Source organism: Capra hircus, chromosome 20, assembly GCF_001704415.2.
Source record: "Capra hircus breed San Clemente chromosome 20, ASM170441v1, whole genome shotgun sequence".
Classification (NCBI taxonomy): Eukaryota; Metazoa; Chordata; class Mammalia; order Artiodactyla; family Bovidae; genus Capra; species Capra hircus.
This window is the reverse complement of record NC_030827.1, coordinates 14315942-14332854: the sequence shown is the minus strand read 5'-3', so window position 1 is coordinate 14332854 and position 16913 is coordinate 14315942. Positions and strand designations below refer to the sequence as shown.

The following is a 16913-nucleotide window of genomic DNA, read 5'->3' as shown; positions in this document are numbered from 1 at the left end:
CACATGCTCAGAAACCACTTCTGGTCCCCACCTGTAATTTTGTCACCAGACATAGGAATTTTCAGAGTGAACACCACCACCTACTAGACAGGAGCCCAAAGTTTACCCTTCGGTGACCCCTGAGGCCCCTCTCATGGCCTTGGGCCCACTGCTTCCCAGGAAGTAGGACCCCATCGCCTCTGGTGATGTTTTCTCTTTGGTAGAGGAGCTTCCTTCCCAGCTTCCTTGTCTCAGAGGTGGGCCAGGCAGCTCCCTTCTATATGCCAAAGAAGTGACACTTCCTTACTGGCCTGTGACTATTTGTAACTTACTCAACATCTCTGAGCCTCAGTTTTGGCATCTGTAAATGGGGATCAACAGTATTGTCCTCACAGGTTTGAGAGAACATTGCCCGGGACAGCATATGCTAAGTGCCTAGCACAGAACCTGGTCACAATAGGGCCTCAGCAAATACTGCTATAAATGAATGCCCATGGCTAATGCCAATCTCCAGACACAGTGGCACAACTGGCCCAGAATCGAACTTCCTGTGGCCATGTTTGCTTGGGATTTCAGGAGCGTCATCTTATAGTTGCTGCTCTGTGAGTGCATTCAGTAGCCTGCTATCCACAGCTGCCCTTGCCAGGGCCACAGAGCAGGCCTCCCAAGAATTGCATCAGTCTTGGGCTGGTGGATGCCACCAACTTTTTGAGCCATTGATTTAAAGAAGCACTCTGAGTTCTAGGAGGGCTTGCCCCTTTTTATGTGAAACCTCTTGGTAAGGTAAGGTATTCAAGCCAAAAATTTAAGAAGCACCTATAGAATTCAAGGCTTTCAGTGTGCTAAGGAAAGCCACTGACCAAGAGACAATATGGGCATAACCTTGGTTTGCTCCACAGAGCAGAGCCAGCCCTCAAACCACTGTTCCATTTCCGGCCTCAGATATCATCTGCGGATGAAATGAGGGATGAACAAAGCTAGAAATAACCCTCTGAGAAAGAAATGGGAGAAAAGACCATTTTCCTTTTAAGTTCCAGCCTGAGGTTTTGAAGTCTAAGGCACAAAACCATTGTGAACAGCTGCTTTTTTTAAAACCATGTGTTAATTTAGTCCACACATTCTGATGATATGAATGAGACAGAATTGCAAAAATAATCTGTCACTTTTTTTATTCAGTGAGTGGTCTCTCTTCTGTGACCACTTATTTAGAATTTTCCAGTCCTGGGCTATGACTTTTTTTTTTCCCCTTGAATTACATTTCTTTTCCCTTCTTTAAAAGTAATGCATCTTACCCTTGCCACACAAATTCACGTATTTTCATTACAAAGATCAATACCCAACTTTCTCCCTAATTTACTTGAAAAAAATGTCACCTGGCCTCTTGGGGCATAAGGTTGAAGGGTCCTACTGTTCCTCCTGCTACTGCTAAGTCGCTTCAGTCGTGTCCGACTCTGTGTGACCCCATAGACAGCAGCCCACCATGCTCCCCCGTCCCTGGGATTCTCTAGGCAAGAATACCGGAGTGGGTGGTTGCCATTTCCTTCTCCAATGCATGAAAGTGAAAAGTGAAAGTGAAGTCGCTCATTTGTGTCCAACTCTTAGCGACCCCATGGACTGCAGCCCACCAGGCTCCTCCATCCATGGGATTTTCCAGGCAAGAGTACTGGAGTGGGGTGCCATTGCCTTCCCCAGTGGCAAAATCTTTAGAAAGCCTGACTGTCCTTGGGGTCAGTGCCCTAGGCAAGATAGTGACAGTTACGTATTTCACTGGGAGAGAAACATTTAAACAGAAGCTTGAAAACAACTGTATATGAAAAGACAGATTTGAATCTGAGGAATCAAAGCTAAAGCAAGACTTATTTCTTGGTTGGTATTCCCCCTCCCTGACCCATAGTAGTAGAATTACCCTTTGCAAATGCAGTGGGAGGTTGAAATAGTTGGTGCCAGGGTATTCTTATTAACTGAGCATTCATAATACTTTACCATTTTCGGCTCCTAAAATGATCTTGAGAAAGCACCCCCCAGGACTATCTAATCACCTTACTTGATTCCTTCTAATGTATACAACTGAATGTGTGGGGGGAGGGATATGCGAGTGAGTGGATTAAAGCACAAACATGTTTTGGACAGTGCACATTTTTTAATGTAATTGATGAAGTTGTCATTATGAAAGTACTGAAACAGCTAAGAATGCAGGAGGGACAACTTATTAGCTGCTAAGCTTCATATTAACTGTTGCCTTTCCATATGATAGGATCCCTCCGTTCAGCAAAGTGGCTCAGCCTAAGAGGAAATGTCTGAAAGTGGCAAAGTATGCTTATCATGTTCTTTGTTTCTAGTCAAATATGAATAGAAAAACCATTCAAGCATGAATTCTTTGTTCAGCACCCTTTCTACAATGAAATACCTTGTGTCTATACTAAAGAGTTTACATAGAAGGCAAAAAGGAGAGGGCAAAAAGTTGTGGGCCATGTGACTGAAGTTACGTGGCAGTGGCCAATCTGACTTCCCTTCTGGCCTTTGAACAGCTGGCTGGTGGCATCTAGGGATATAGCCCCACTAGAAATAACTGAGGCCTTGCATTTAGATGTTACTGACATACAAGTAGATGTAATCTCTGAGGACGGTAATAAGAAGGCAACAAGTGGGACCTCCCTGGCAGTCCAGCAGTGAGACTCTGCACTTCCACTGCTGGGGGTGTGGGTTTAATCCTTGGTCAGGGAACTAAGATCCTGCATTCTTCACGGGGTGGCCAAAAAAAGAAAAAAGAATTCAACAAGTTATCTCAATCCAGACACTTCCTGGAAAATTTAGACGATGTAGGGGCTTCCTTGGTGACAGATGGTAAAGAATCTGTCTGCAGTGCAGGAGACCTGGGTTTGATTCCTAGGTTGGGAAGATCCCCTGCAGAAGGGAACGGCTACCCACTCCAGTATTCTCACCTGGAGAATCCCATGGACAGAGGAGCCTGGCAGGCTCCGGTCCATAAGGTTGCAAAGAGTCAGACGTGACTAACACTTCATTTCACTTTCACTGCAGTATGGTATTGCAAGGGAGAGAGTTCTCCTACCGTGATTTTAACACCAGCTTTTCAGGGAATAGACAACTTTCATCTGAATCATTCTTACAAGCTGAATTTTTATTTTTACTAAATTATCTATGTTAAAAAAATCTGTGCCTGGTGTGGAATTTCACTCCATCAAGTGTTACAATGACTTTTTCATTTTCATTACAAGCAGGAGACTGAATGTAGAACAAGTGTTAGGAAACATGGCAATAAATTAGAATATAATTTACAAAGCAAAAAAAAAAAAAAAAGTAACAGTGTACCACATTAATACTGAATATAAAATAAGCAACAACTAATCACAATAATACAAAGGTAATTTCATTCTGTATTATTAAGGATACCTATGTGACATTCACTCAAATAATAAAATTCCTAATGAAATGGACTGTTCAGGGAGTCAGTTGGCTACGCTTACCTTGCCTTTTTTGGTGGGTCTCTATGCAGTGGCAGATACTTCTCTCAGTCATGGGGTACCAGTTTCCTTAGGCTTCTCTGAGTAGCCTACATAGCTCACTCCTTTTGGAGGGCCTGGCAGGGTGGCTCAGCCTCCACAGACAATCCTATTGTTAATATTTAGGAATAGGGCATCATGCAGCTATGTGATGGATGAGAGAGCAGCAGCAATGTTGCGATGTAATATGGAATAAGACTTTCTCAGTCAGGTATAAATTCGAGGCCAATTGAAAGTTTAGTTCTGTTGTATATGCTCTGTGTTTGGATCTTTCCAGAAAGTAATCTGATGCTGTTTCCAGGTGCTCTCTGCCCCCTGGCCTTGCCGCTGCACACCCCCCAGAGGGACATGGCTACCCTCCTTTCTAGCACCAGTTGGGGTGCTGCACGGGGCTCAGGGTTACAGCCCTCACAATGTTAGTTCCTGGGTGAGGGGGAAAGGAGCCTCTATTCTTAAAATAAAAACATATAAAATATTCTTAAAATAAAAACATAAGCTGGTATTTATGTTGGAAAAAAAGCAGATCCTGACAGCAAACCTATGTCTAAAAGGTGCCACAGAAACCACCTATCCTTTGTTGGTTTATTTTATTTCACCAGGCACGTTAGCACCGAGTTGCTCTTTGCAAGGGCCCAAAGGAAGTCAGTGCTTGTGGGCTGCCTGCCCTTCACTGAATGGCCGAGGTGGCACTTGGGCTGTCTTCCAAGGCAGCAGAGATAGACACGCTGGCCACTTTCGCCCACTGTCAATAGCTCTCTCTGGAAACTCGGGGATGTGAGCTGTGGTGTTGAGAGAGAAAGCAGGCGAGGAGACAGATAACCATGACTGAGCATGCAGAGCAACAAACATCCCAGGCTGACTGTCCACAGCAAACCTGACATCTAGTTTGGTTTTTGAAGAATATGAGTTTCTCTTCCTTTCTGAAAAACCTAATCAACCACTCTTAGGTCATGGTGTATGTGATACACCTGAGAGGTTGTTTCAGAGCACAGTGATGATTGAAGTCAAACACACTCTTTAACTGCAAGTAGTATCTTGCAAAGTAGCCATTTGGTTTGAGTTTGAGGTGTTGGTGTCGCATGGTGCACTCGTGTTTTGGACACAAAACACATTCGTCAAGATCCTGCTGCAAGTGTTCAAGTACAACATATTCATATAAGCAAGTACCCTCTTTTTGTTTCTCTTCTTAAAAAATCTCACTGTCAAATCTTTTTGATGAGCATGATGTGAAACTTGTGGACAGGGAAAATGTGAGCTAGTCAATTTAATTAAGGTGGATTTGATTCTAGAATTTGAGCTACCCAAGAAATTTGATTTCACATTTAATTGCCATTCAGAGTATCCATAAAAAATACAAAATCCTTGGTTAGGTGACTATTTAAATGATGCTTTATGATCTCTGGTCTTCATGAGTTTTTCTTCTTTGGTTATTGTCCCTTGCCTACCTTAGAACTCACAGAAATAGCACATCTATGTGCAAGCACACTCATCTACCCACACACTCAAAAGCGCCTGCACACACACACACACAGACATACACACACACACACTTGCTTTTATATAAATAAATGCCCTTCTGCCATATCAAAGAAGGGACATCTGGAACCCATCGTAATTGTCAGCAAAAGGGTCTGCCTGGTTGTCACCGAGCCAGTCTGTCTTTTGCATGGTATCATCTCAGCAAGCTCAGCATGCATATGCAACGATCCAACAGGGCAGAAGCCGGTCTGTGGCTGGAGAGGATGTAAACATGAGTGAGTTGGGGTGATTCAAATAAGAACTGAGGCAGCCTGTGTGCTGGCAGCAAAAGGCCTGGTACTTCAGTCTCTACCATACCCCAGGTCTGCTTCTGCATGAAATTGAAATGTTTTTCTCTTAAAGTTTTAATGGAAATCTCAGCTTCACTTGCACAATGGCAAGTTGGCCACAGTCTTTTAGCAGTGAATTTATAGACTTGCACAGCTGCAGTAACTGATGCACTGCTTTAAACTAAGTCCTTCATTGTTGTTCAGTTTAATATAGTTTATATATGGCTCACAGCAGTGTTCAGAACAGGGGGATTATTCCTAAGGAAATTAAGTGGAATGAAGAAAAATAATACAAACTTTCATTACTTCTGATTTATAATTGCTCCTTAAATTACAGTTCAAAGCCCATTTTAGAATTTAAATTGTGGTGCTGTTGTAGTGAGATAAAGTATAGTAAATATTTTTAAGCTATGACTTAAGATTTCTGAATCTTCTTTACTTCCATAGTTGACCAAAACAGCTACATTTTAAACAGTTTTAAACACAAATGGATTCAGTGTCATTGCTAAGTCCATAATAAAAATTATCTTAATGGTCCAAGGAGGTAAACAGGCTATTGGATTTACTCAAAAGAACACAAAGGTTCCACAGTAAGCAAGTCTCCCTGCGTTGTTTGGATCTCTCCAATCTGGCATTCCCTCCTACTACCGTGTCCAGCACTTTGGATCAATAAATCCCACTTCACAGAAGTTAAAATAATATTGAAATCCTGTCAGCTAGGGCTGACCAGTGGTTACGTTTTCCACAGGGTAATGCATTTGCAAGGACATCAATCCTCTTCCTCTGGGTGGCTCTCTGTGATGGATACATTTCCACGATGAAATGACAAGGCGCTCTCTCTGGCTTTCCGTGGGTCAGTGTCCTTGGCAGGTCTTACAACACATCTGTCTGAAGTATGCTCGACTACAGAACTTGAACTTCAGCACCAGTGGGCAATAAGCCACTTTGTTCACATCTTTGCACTCTAACCAGTGGGGGAAGAAAAGGGAAAACAATTAGAGGCACATAAACAAGTACATAAACAATAAGCTTGGATGTTCGGCAGAGACCCCACCCCCACCCCACCCCGCTGCCTCCCTGGGCCAATGCACCTTGGCTTTCACATCCATGTGGTTTTTGTTTTCAAGCATACCCTGTCTGGTACACCCTACCAGAAATATTCTTTTGATACATTTTAACACGAATTAAAAAAAAAATGATTTGCAAGGCTTTTCTCCCAGACTTTTATAAGTATGGTGCATGCCCACTGTGTCTTGAAAGAATTACCATTTGTTGGGATAAGTGATCACTTTAGACAGCTTGGAAACATGAGTCATTTTTCTTACAGTGCTTTTATTGCTTCTTTCTCAAGGGTTATTTTATTCAGCAGTGCAAGGTTATCCAAAATCAAACATGAGTTGCATTGTTTGATACCAGAGTACACATGTCTCCAGAGAATCTCTGCATCTGTGGGGTGTGGGGATGGGCCTGGGTGAATGAAAAGGACTGCTGACAGTGGCCTAGATTTAGCAACTACACTAGACAAAGAGGAAAACTTGGAGGGGGTTGGCCTCAAATGGCAGCAGTCTGTGGGTTATGGAAACATGTAGAAATGTCTTTTTTTAATTTGGAAGTGAGACATGGCCTTCTTTTTTCCTATGTGTGTTTTCTCCTCAGTGCTAGAACTGCCATAGTTGAAATCTGCAGTTCTTGCAGCCAGAAGGTGAATAAATGATTCTTTCTCCACTTCCCCTTGAGGCTGGTTGTAGAAGATGGGGCCGAGGGGCCAGTGTAGAAAAATAGACACAGGCTTTTGAGTCTCAGAAACCTCCACCATTCCATATAACCCCACTACTGCTAATGAAGATATTCTTCTCCAGTTCTCTGGTCAATTTTATCTGGGGGTTTTAAAATACTTTGTAAATCTAGTAATTAAATTTCCATATGCCTCCCAGAATCAACGTTCCACCCTCATTTTTCCAGGTGGTTATACTGAAGCATCCTGGGTAAATTGTTTAAGATAATTAGAATCAGGCAGAACACTGGGAAATGTTCAGTGCAACAGAACAAAGTTGTTTCTTTATTTGCCTGTTTTTTCCTTTGGCTTCATAAATCCACTAAGGTTCAAGAGATCATATGCATGGTACATAAGCCATATGATAAACATGGTAAATTAAATGCAAAGAAATGGAAAATTTTCTAGTCATTATTATTAAAAAGTAAGGTAACAATTTTATTGATCTCACTTTCAAGGCTTTTTCAGTGAAAGACTTAACATTTTAAACTGTAGCCTTTAATCTTCTGAAAGTATAAGCTCTGCCACCATAGAAATCCCTTGAGTTCTGATTTTCAAAGAGAATAATTGTTAGAAATTTGAATAGAAACTTTCTATACTAAGATTCTCAATAAATTTTAAGTTTTTGCTGAAAAAAGACAGGAGAGACATTAAAAATTTCTTTAAACTTTGCAGTGAAAAAATTAGATATTTGGTGAATCAAGTTTGAATTTGAGGTGAAAGTATCTCCATATATTTTAATTTGGAGGTCACTTGTTATGCTTTTTCTTCTCTGTCATGATCAGTGAAAAGTAACCCAAAAAGTTTAGGCTAAGGATATTTTTGTGTTGTATATTTGTCATAAAAAAGAATATTTTTGTTTTGTGTTGTACAAAAAAGGTTGTATCAGCGTTACCTAGAGGAATATATTATCAGGATAGTGAAGTTATTAAAATGATGAGAAAAGCTAAGCATACAGGATGAGGCAACCTAGACAGCATATTAAAAGGCAGAGACATTACTTTGCCAACAAAGGTCCCTCTAGTCAAGGCTATGGTTTTTCCAGTAGTCATGTATGAATGTGAGAGTTGGACTGTAAAGAAAGCTGAGTGCCTAAGAATTGATGCTTTTGAACTATGGTGTTGGAGAAGCCTCTTGAGAGTCCCTTGGACTGAAAGGAGATCCAACCAGTCCATCCTAAAGGAAATCAATCCTGAATATTCATTGGAAGGACTGATGCTGAAGCTGAAAATCCAATACATTGGCCACCTGATGCAAAGAGCTGACTCACTGGAAAAGACCCTGATGCTGGGAAAGATTGAAGGCGGTAGGAGAACGGGACGACAGAGGATGAGATGATTGGATGGCATCACTGACTCAATGGACGTGAGTTTGAGTAAACTCCAAGCGTTGGGGATGGACAGGGAGGACTGGCATGCTGCAGTCCATGGGGTTGCAAAGAGTCACAAAGAGCAACTGAACTAAACTGAAAGGATGAGGAAAGCTGATACAATATCACTCATCTTTAATTTCAAAACACCATCCTAATGGGGAAGCCCTCCAGTGGAGACCATCACTCTCACGCACTATAACAGGGTTTTGGTGTGACTGCTTTAGGTTCCAAATAAACTTTGGCTTTCATCTTCTTTGCCAAAATATAAAAATGATTTAGTTGATAAATGGATAGAGGAGGACTGGCTCTTTTATCAGTACAAGGAAATAAAATTAGTAGCCAGACTACTTGGATTTAAGACCAGCTTTCTATTTACAAACTTTATGACTCAGAACAAATTTCCTAACCTCTCTGTGCCTAAGAGGTTAAGCATCCTCACCTGTGAATAGGAAAGATGACTGTTCCCACTCCCACATGTAGCATGTGTTGCCAATGATTTTTGCCTAGCACAGTGCATAGAATGGTTATTGGCTCTCAGTAAGTGTAAAATACTGAATTACTATTACTACTGTTAGTTATCATCACCTTTTACCACCTGATGACAAGTACGTTGTGCTCTGAATTTCTCAACAAGGATGCGATACTTAGATTACTACTTAGAAAATGCTGTCCTACAGACACAAGTCAGTTTGAAGACAAAGAATAATATTTCCTGAGGTGTACCTTTATTGGGAGGTTCATTACTCCATTGTTGAAGAGTTTCTGAACCAGGAAAATTCTGAGATGAGCAAAATACAAGAAAATTTACAGATTTTTCTTTTAGATTTAGACTTTAGAATTTGATTCAATAGAAGATAATGAATAAAACAAAATATTCATAAATTGTTTCTTCCTCCAACCACCCCTCCAGCCACCCATTCAGGCCATTACAAATAAAATGTTCAGGATTCAGCTCCTTAGGTAGGGGCTAGAAATGAGAAGCCCCCTTCACACACAAAGGTCCCAGCACAGCCCTTAGGCCAGAGCAGTGTCTAGTCTAGGGGCAGCCTGAGGCCCACTGCCAGGGTGTCTCCCTGTGAACTTTCCAACACCTCTTCTAAGTTAGTTCTCAATAACTTGATTCCAAGTAACTTAATTGAAAGCAGGAATTCATTTGGGTCCTAGGAGCAGGATCAAGCTTAGGGAGGCAGGGACATTCCAGGATCTGAGAGTATCACTGGTGACAGTGGCAGATCCAGGGGTGAATTCTGGCACTGCCTCTTCCCAGTATTTGTTTGTCCTTGGCCAAGTGACTTCATCTCTCTAAACTCAGGTTTAGAAATGAAGCTCACAGGATGTTGTGAAGTTTATACGAGGTAACATCTACAGCACATGTGTGACTTGGCACAAGAGCGAGCACTCAGTTTATCAGCTCTCATTACTGCTACCAATAACACATTTGGGAACAACCATCCTGTATTGTTTCTCTGGGATTCCTGTCAAAAATATATAGGCTCTTCACTGGCATACATAAGTAAATTAACAATAAGATTTTAAGAGAGAGCAGGTAAATTATGATGAGGTGAGGAGAGATCTGGGGTAAGTACCAGGGTTGAAGACTGCCAAGCAGATAATGGGCCTTGATGAGATATAAAATGGTGATTCTTGGGCTATGGAAGGCCAGTCAATATTGATGGAGTGCAGGGGGCTCCCATGAAGAAGGGGCCCTGAGGGAGATTCCATTCCTATGTTATGGTTTTACCTTCTAGGGATTGCTTCAGTTCAGTTCAGTTGCTCAGTTGTGTCCAACTCTTTGTGACCCCCATGGACTGCAGTACACCATGCTCCCCTGTCTATCACCAACTCTCAGAGTTTGCTCAAACTCTTGTCCATTGAGTCGGTGATGCCATCCAACTGTCTCATCCTCTATCATCCCCTTCTCCTCCTGCCTTCAAACTTTCCCAGCATCAGGGTCTTTTCCAATGAGTCAGTTCTTCACATCAAGTGGCCTAAGTATTGGAGCTTCAGCTTCAGCATCAGTCCTTCCAATAAATATTTAGGACTGATTTCCTTTAAGATTGACTGTTTGGAGCTCCTTGCAGTCCAAGGGACTCTCAAGAGGCTTCTCCAACACCACAGTTCAAAAGCATCAATTCTTTGGCACTCAGCTTTCTGTATGGTCCAGCTCTCACATTCATACATGACTACTGGAAAAACTATGGCTTTGACTAGATGGACCTTTGTCAGCAAAGTAATGTCTACGCTTTTTAATATTCTGTCTAGGCTTGTTATAGCTTTTCTTCAAGGAGCAGCCCAAGAAAATAAAGTCTGTCACTGTTTGCACTGTTTCCCCATCTGTTTGCCATGAAGTGATGGGATGAGATGTGATGATCTTCATTTTTTGAATGTTGAGTTTTAAGCCAGCTTTTTCACTTTCCTCTTTCACTTTCATCAAGAGGCTCTTTAGTTCCTCTTCACTTTCTGCCATAAGGGTGGTGTCATCTGCATATCTGAGTTATTGATATTTCTCCCAGCAATCTTGATTCCAGCTTGTGCTTCATCCAGCCTGGCATTTTGCATGATGTACTCTTCATATAAGTTAAATAAGCAGGGTGACAATATACAGCCTTGACATTCTCCTTTCTCAATTTGGAACCAGTCTGTTGTTCCATGTCTGGTTCTAACTGTTGCTTCTTGACCTGCATACAGATTTCTAAGGAGGCAGATAAGGTGGTCTGGTATTTCCATCTCTTGAAGAATTTTCCACAGTTTATTGTGATCCACACAGTCAAAGGCTTTGGTGTAGTCAATAAAGCAGAAGTAGATGTTTTTTCTGGAATTTTTTTGCTTTTTCTATGATCCAACAGATGTTGGCAATTTGATTTCTGGTTCCTCTGCCTTTTCTAAATCCAACTTGGACATCTGGAAGTTCTCAGTTCACATACTGTTGAAGCCTGGCTTGGAGAATTTTGAGCATTACTTTGCTAGCGCACGAGATGAGTGTAATTGTGCAGTAGTTTGAATATTCTTTGGCATTGCCTTTCTTTGGGATTGGAATGAAAACTGACCTTTTCCAGTCCTGTGGCCATTGCTGAGTTTTCCAAATTTGCTGGCATATTGAGTGCAGCACTTTCACAGCATCATCTTTTAGCAGTTGACATAGCCCAGCTGGAATCCCATCACCTCCACTAGCTTTTTCATAGTGATGCCTAGGGACTACCTACACTGGAAGAACTGGTCTTCAGAGAGGTGAAAACCTGCTCATCAAAGAAGATCAACCAATGACCAGTCTTTCATTCTTTGTCTTTTAAGTCTATGAGAGATTAATCTAGTAATGATAACACTAAAAATAATTTATCAAGTGCTTCCTTTATGCCAGGTATTGACTTAGGCAGTTTTACATATTTATATATATTTAATCATTTTAAGTGAGCATCCCTGATGGGTCAGTGGTAAAGAATCCACTTGCCAATGCAGGAGATGTGGGTTCGATCCCTGGGTCGGGAAGATCCCCTGGAGAAAGAAATGGTAATCCACTCCAGTATTCTTGCCTGGCAAATCCCATGTACAGAAGAGCTTGGTGGACTAGAGTCCGTGGGGTCGCAAAAGGGTCAGACATGACTTAGCGACTAAACAACAATCATTTTAAGTAAATAAACTGTCAACTTTACACAGATGGAAAATCTGAGGCTCAAAAAGGCTACATACAAAACTCATTCTGTGTCACACAGCTGGTTGGTCTAAGCAGTGGGACCAGAACTCAGGTTTGTCTGATTCCAAAACCACTCTATTTGGCAGCATTCTTCTCATCTTAATGCAAAAGAGTTTCTGCCTGTCAGTACTTATTCTTGGCTGATAACCCTGATAAGTCAATCTTTGGGGACATCATTATTAGGAGGTCTGCTCTGCCATCCAAGAGAAGGGGTAAATATTTTTAAATAAACAATGACAAATATGTTTTGACTGGATTTCTGAATGATCCTCATTTGGCATTGATTTCTAGCTAATATCTAAAATATCTAAAAATTGGTTTTTCTATACCCAAGTAATACATAATCTGCACATAAACAATTATACTAGGAAAGCTACTGAAAGGAATCCTTTTTTTTAGGTAGAATCTTTTTGTAATATAATCTCTTTGTAGTTGATCTACTTCGAAAGTCTGGTCTTTACTATCATGTTTTCTTCATGCAGATACACTTTTATCTACTGCTTTTAAAGCAGTGAATCTGAGCTAGCAGGTCAAAGATTTTAAGATGACAGAGTCTGATATTTTTCTTCTACTATCTTCATGTACCAGCTAAGCACTCTCTGGGGAGGAGAATGAGAAGACACTCTTCTATCTTTTTTCTTCTGAGGCTATTAGAAGGGTGAGAGGTCCTTTTAGTGTGGTTTCTGGGACATATTTTGTGAACCTAACTAGTCTCTCCTTTTTTTACATCTCCTCTCACCTCCCTGCCCAAAAATAAAGTTTCACTTTACCCACGGTGAGAGATTTCTGGAGGGACAATTTATGGACTATTTCTAAATTCTTCTCAGAGAGACTTCGGGATATACCAAGGGCTGAAAGCCAGCTTCTAGGCCTCATGATATGAATTAGACCCACTATTAGAATCTTAAGTAACATGCCAGGTATGCTGGAGTGGGTCTCACTGGTAATCTGGGTTCTGGTAGAGTTGAACAATAAAATTAGACAACCTGTTTCATAGGCAACACATGAATTTACTTATCATTGATGTGCCAATAGTTTTTCCCCAGGTACTTTACATTAATCTTTCAAAACTCTGACCTAAAAGATATGATTTTATAGTCACACTGAACATAAGCTTATGAATTTAGGATGCAAAAGGATTGAGATTCATTATGACTTTGATGGCTTGACTTAACCCAAGGAGTATAAGAGCAACTCCTGAAATGCAGTGTTCCTCTATTTATTTCATAAAACACTGCCAAGCCTGCCTAAATCAGGCTTAAATTCTATTAATGGAGGAGTTGGGATACATATGACATATCCTTCCATGACCAAGTTGGACCATTCAGGACTTTTCTCTGGAGAATGCATGTTCTCTGTGCCTATAAGTTCTTTATGAAATTCAGAGGGAGAACACAATAAGCAGAGCTATGATTCTCATCTAAGGGTCTATCCTTTGGATTACAAAAGTAAAACCAGCTGTACTTTTGTCAAAGAGCCCATGGAGATGCAGAGCCTGGTGAGAAGAGAAAGGCAAAGGCTATGCATGTACATGTATGGTGAAGGAGTTAGGAGTAGGGGATGTGAAATCAGAATACTTTTCCTGACGAAACTATATTTGAGTCCTTGGTATTTTACATATTCAACTGGAAAAGGATGCAATAACATGTTTTACTTGGGAATTTGATAGCATTCATTGCAGTGGGAACAGTCCACTGACTTTTACTAGTAAAGCAAGGTAATATCAACTATGGGACTTCATTTTGAGTCCACCTTACCATGGACTAAGCCATTTCTTTCTCTCTTTATTTCTTGGTTTCTTCTTACCGAGTCTTATTCTCTGGATGCCACCCACAGTCAACTTGAGGTGCTTTGATCCAATACAAATCCAGGGTTCCCTCCAAACTAGACAGCAGGAATGTGACCCTGAATGTTATGGTGGATTATGAGCTCTTTAAAATGGCAACAGAACCGTCTGGTCTTCCTCACCTGCGTGAACTCAAAGCCCAAATGACCTTCACCATTCATTCCTTTCATTGATTTTAATATATCAGATGCCACCTTAAAACCCAAATTCAGTAGCTGTTTTGTTCCATGGATCTCAGGAGATTGCTGGAGCTGCTTAGGCAGCTCAGAGTCATTTACTTAAGGGAGACTGAGACCCGCCAAAGGCACCGTTAGACAGCCTGGTCTGGTAAACCAATGTACACTAACCACACCTTTCCTGCTCACCTTTCCACACCATGAATCATTACCTGGCAGCAATATATACTAGATGACAGAGTGCTTTGTGCAATTGAGAAGCTGGAAAGACTCACCATGTAAACTACAAGGGAATCTGAAACTGCATAAAGGTGAATAAAATGGCATTTGGGATAGAATTTCAGGTGAGCTTGAGTAGGCTAGTCTCAGCTGCCAGATGCAGTTTAAAAAAGTACTCTGAGTAGTATTTCAAATGCAGTGATACCCAGTGTGTCTATAATTCACTCTTAGCAGCAATGTAGTGTTACCCTCATCAGTGGCAGTCTGTCAAAATCAGGCCTATAATGCCTTTACTCTTAGCTGAAGGTTTTTAGGAATAAAAAGCTAAAGCAGATGTTAAATGTGGTAAATTGTATCTTCCTTCTCCTTCCTAGCTCCCTCTCACCATTTACTTTAAATTTTTTGATGCTCCACTTCTGATTCTCTTTCTCTTACTATCCTTTGGTGCCTTAACCTTCCTCCATTTCTTCAATCTCTCCATTGTTTATTTTTATTTTTTAAAACTTTATTCAAATTCCATTATTTTATTATGGCTTTGGGGGACTAATGTGCTTAATTTCCATACAGAGGCCTAAATTCCTTATCATGATTAATAGTATCTAGTTCCCTAAATCTGACACTTGAGAGTCATATGTAATACTTCCACAACATATTCTCATTCCTATGTCCAATGGTTCATCAAGGTCTTTTTCTTCTCCTTTCTATTTTGTCTCTCTCTCTCTTTTTTTTTTTTAATTCATTACCCTCTTTTTTTGCTACTTTACTTGAAGGATAATTGCTTTACAGAATTTTGTGGTTTTCTGTCATACATCAAGAATCAGCCATAGGTACACACATGTCCCATCCCTCCTGAACCTCCCTCCCATCTCCCTCACCATTCCAGCCTTCTAGAATGTCACCATTGCCCTCTTTTTGATCCTTACCATATCTGTTTGAGTTCAAGCCTTCATCATCTCTAGCCTGAGCTCTTAGCACAACTTGGTAACTCTTCTCCCACACACGGCTATCTTCCCTCTGCCCCTTTACACACTTGCCAGCCTAAGTATGTCACTCCCCAATTTCCTTCACTTGTTCCCAGAACTGGTAGATAGAGTCTTACCTTCCTTCCACTGCATCCAGGAACCCCCCAAACCAAGTCCCTGTCTCTTTCTTTGCAGCCTCATTTCCACTGCTTGCTCATCTGCCTCCCTCTGCAGCCATACTCAATTATGTTTGACTCTACAGCTCTGTGACTGCATACACTCACCTTCTGCCAGGAATGCCCAGCATCTCAATATCTTCTCGGCCAACTATTCCACCTTCCAGTGCCTTGCCCAGTGATGCTTCTGCTGATACTCCTTCCTCTGTGTACTCATGGGAGCTTCTGTCTACCCCTATTACAGTACTGGCCATATGGTAAAAACTATTTGTTTGCATGCTGTCACCCCTACTAAACTGTGCTTCCTTTGAGGATAGGAATCTTTTGTAGTCTCAGTGGCTGGCACATGGTAGGCATGTTTGCAAATTAAATGAATTTATTGGTTGGATGCCTGGAAAGCACATTATTTAAACACCATCACTTGACAAATGGACAGATAAGATTTCTATGTGACAAGGCAAGTTCAGTAAAATGTTAATGGTAGAATCTAGATGGTGGATATTCATTATAAACTTCTTTCAACTTTGCTGTATGTTTGAAAGTTTTTATTATTTTAAAATAAGATACCAGGAGGAGAACCATCTCCTAAACTTCAGTAGTTGAAATAATAATCAAGATTCTATCAGTGGTTCATGTTATCCATAGAGATTCCACTGAAAGATGGTCTTTTAGTTCCCAAGAGATCTTCCTCAGTCCTACTCTGTCTTGCTTAGAGTAGAAATGAACTAGCTTCTCAGTTCAGTTTGGTTCAGTTGCTGAGTCGTGTCCGACTCTTTGTGACCCCATGAATCGCAGCACGCCAGGCCTCCCTGTCCATCACCAACTCCTGGATTCACTCAGACTCACGTCCATCAAGTCAGTGATGCCATCCAGCCATCTCATCCTCTGTCGTCCCCTTCTCCTCCTGCCCCCAAGCCCTCCCAGCATCAGAGTCTTTTCCAGTGAGTCAACTCTTCGCATGAGGTGGCCAAAGTACTGGAGTTTCAGCTTTAGCATCATTCCTTCCAAAGTAACCCCTTTTCCAAGAAACAAGGGAACCTGACTCTGGTAGAAAAAAGCATCCTCTTTTACCTCCTGCGTTAACCAGAACTTGATCTGGTTAACCTTCCCCCACAACCGGACCTTCCTCCCAGTTTCCCCTTTGTAAGAGCTACTTCCTCTCTCCTTGATCTGATTTCCAGAAACTATCAGGTCACACTCATATTACTTTCATGTAAGAGCCTTTTCTCTTTTGAAATCCATATTATCTGCCCATTTCATATCTCTATGGATGACAAGTTATGACTTAAATCAACTGTTTCATCTGTATTTTTCCAACTACAACTGGCTCACAGACCACTTAGTCTATGAAGCTTGCCTTGATCCAAACATTAAAGTTTTTAGTCACTT

At 41.2% G+C, this 16913-nt stretch overlaps 1 protein-coding gene across 1 annotated transcript in view; it reads right to left on the bottom strand.

Annotated features, from left to right (window-relative positions):
- ADAMTS6 (ADAM metallopeptidase with thrombospondin type 1 motif 6) overlaps positions 3105-16913 on the bottom strand; it is a 284847-nt gene continuing 271038 nt past the window's right edge. The window contains exon 25 of the mRNA XM_005694638.3: positions 3105-6272. Coding sequence (XP_005694695.1) covers positions 6163-6272 — 110 coding nt within the window. The 3' untranslated portion in view covers positions 3105-6162. The remainder of the gene's footprint in view (positions 6273-16913) is intronic.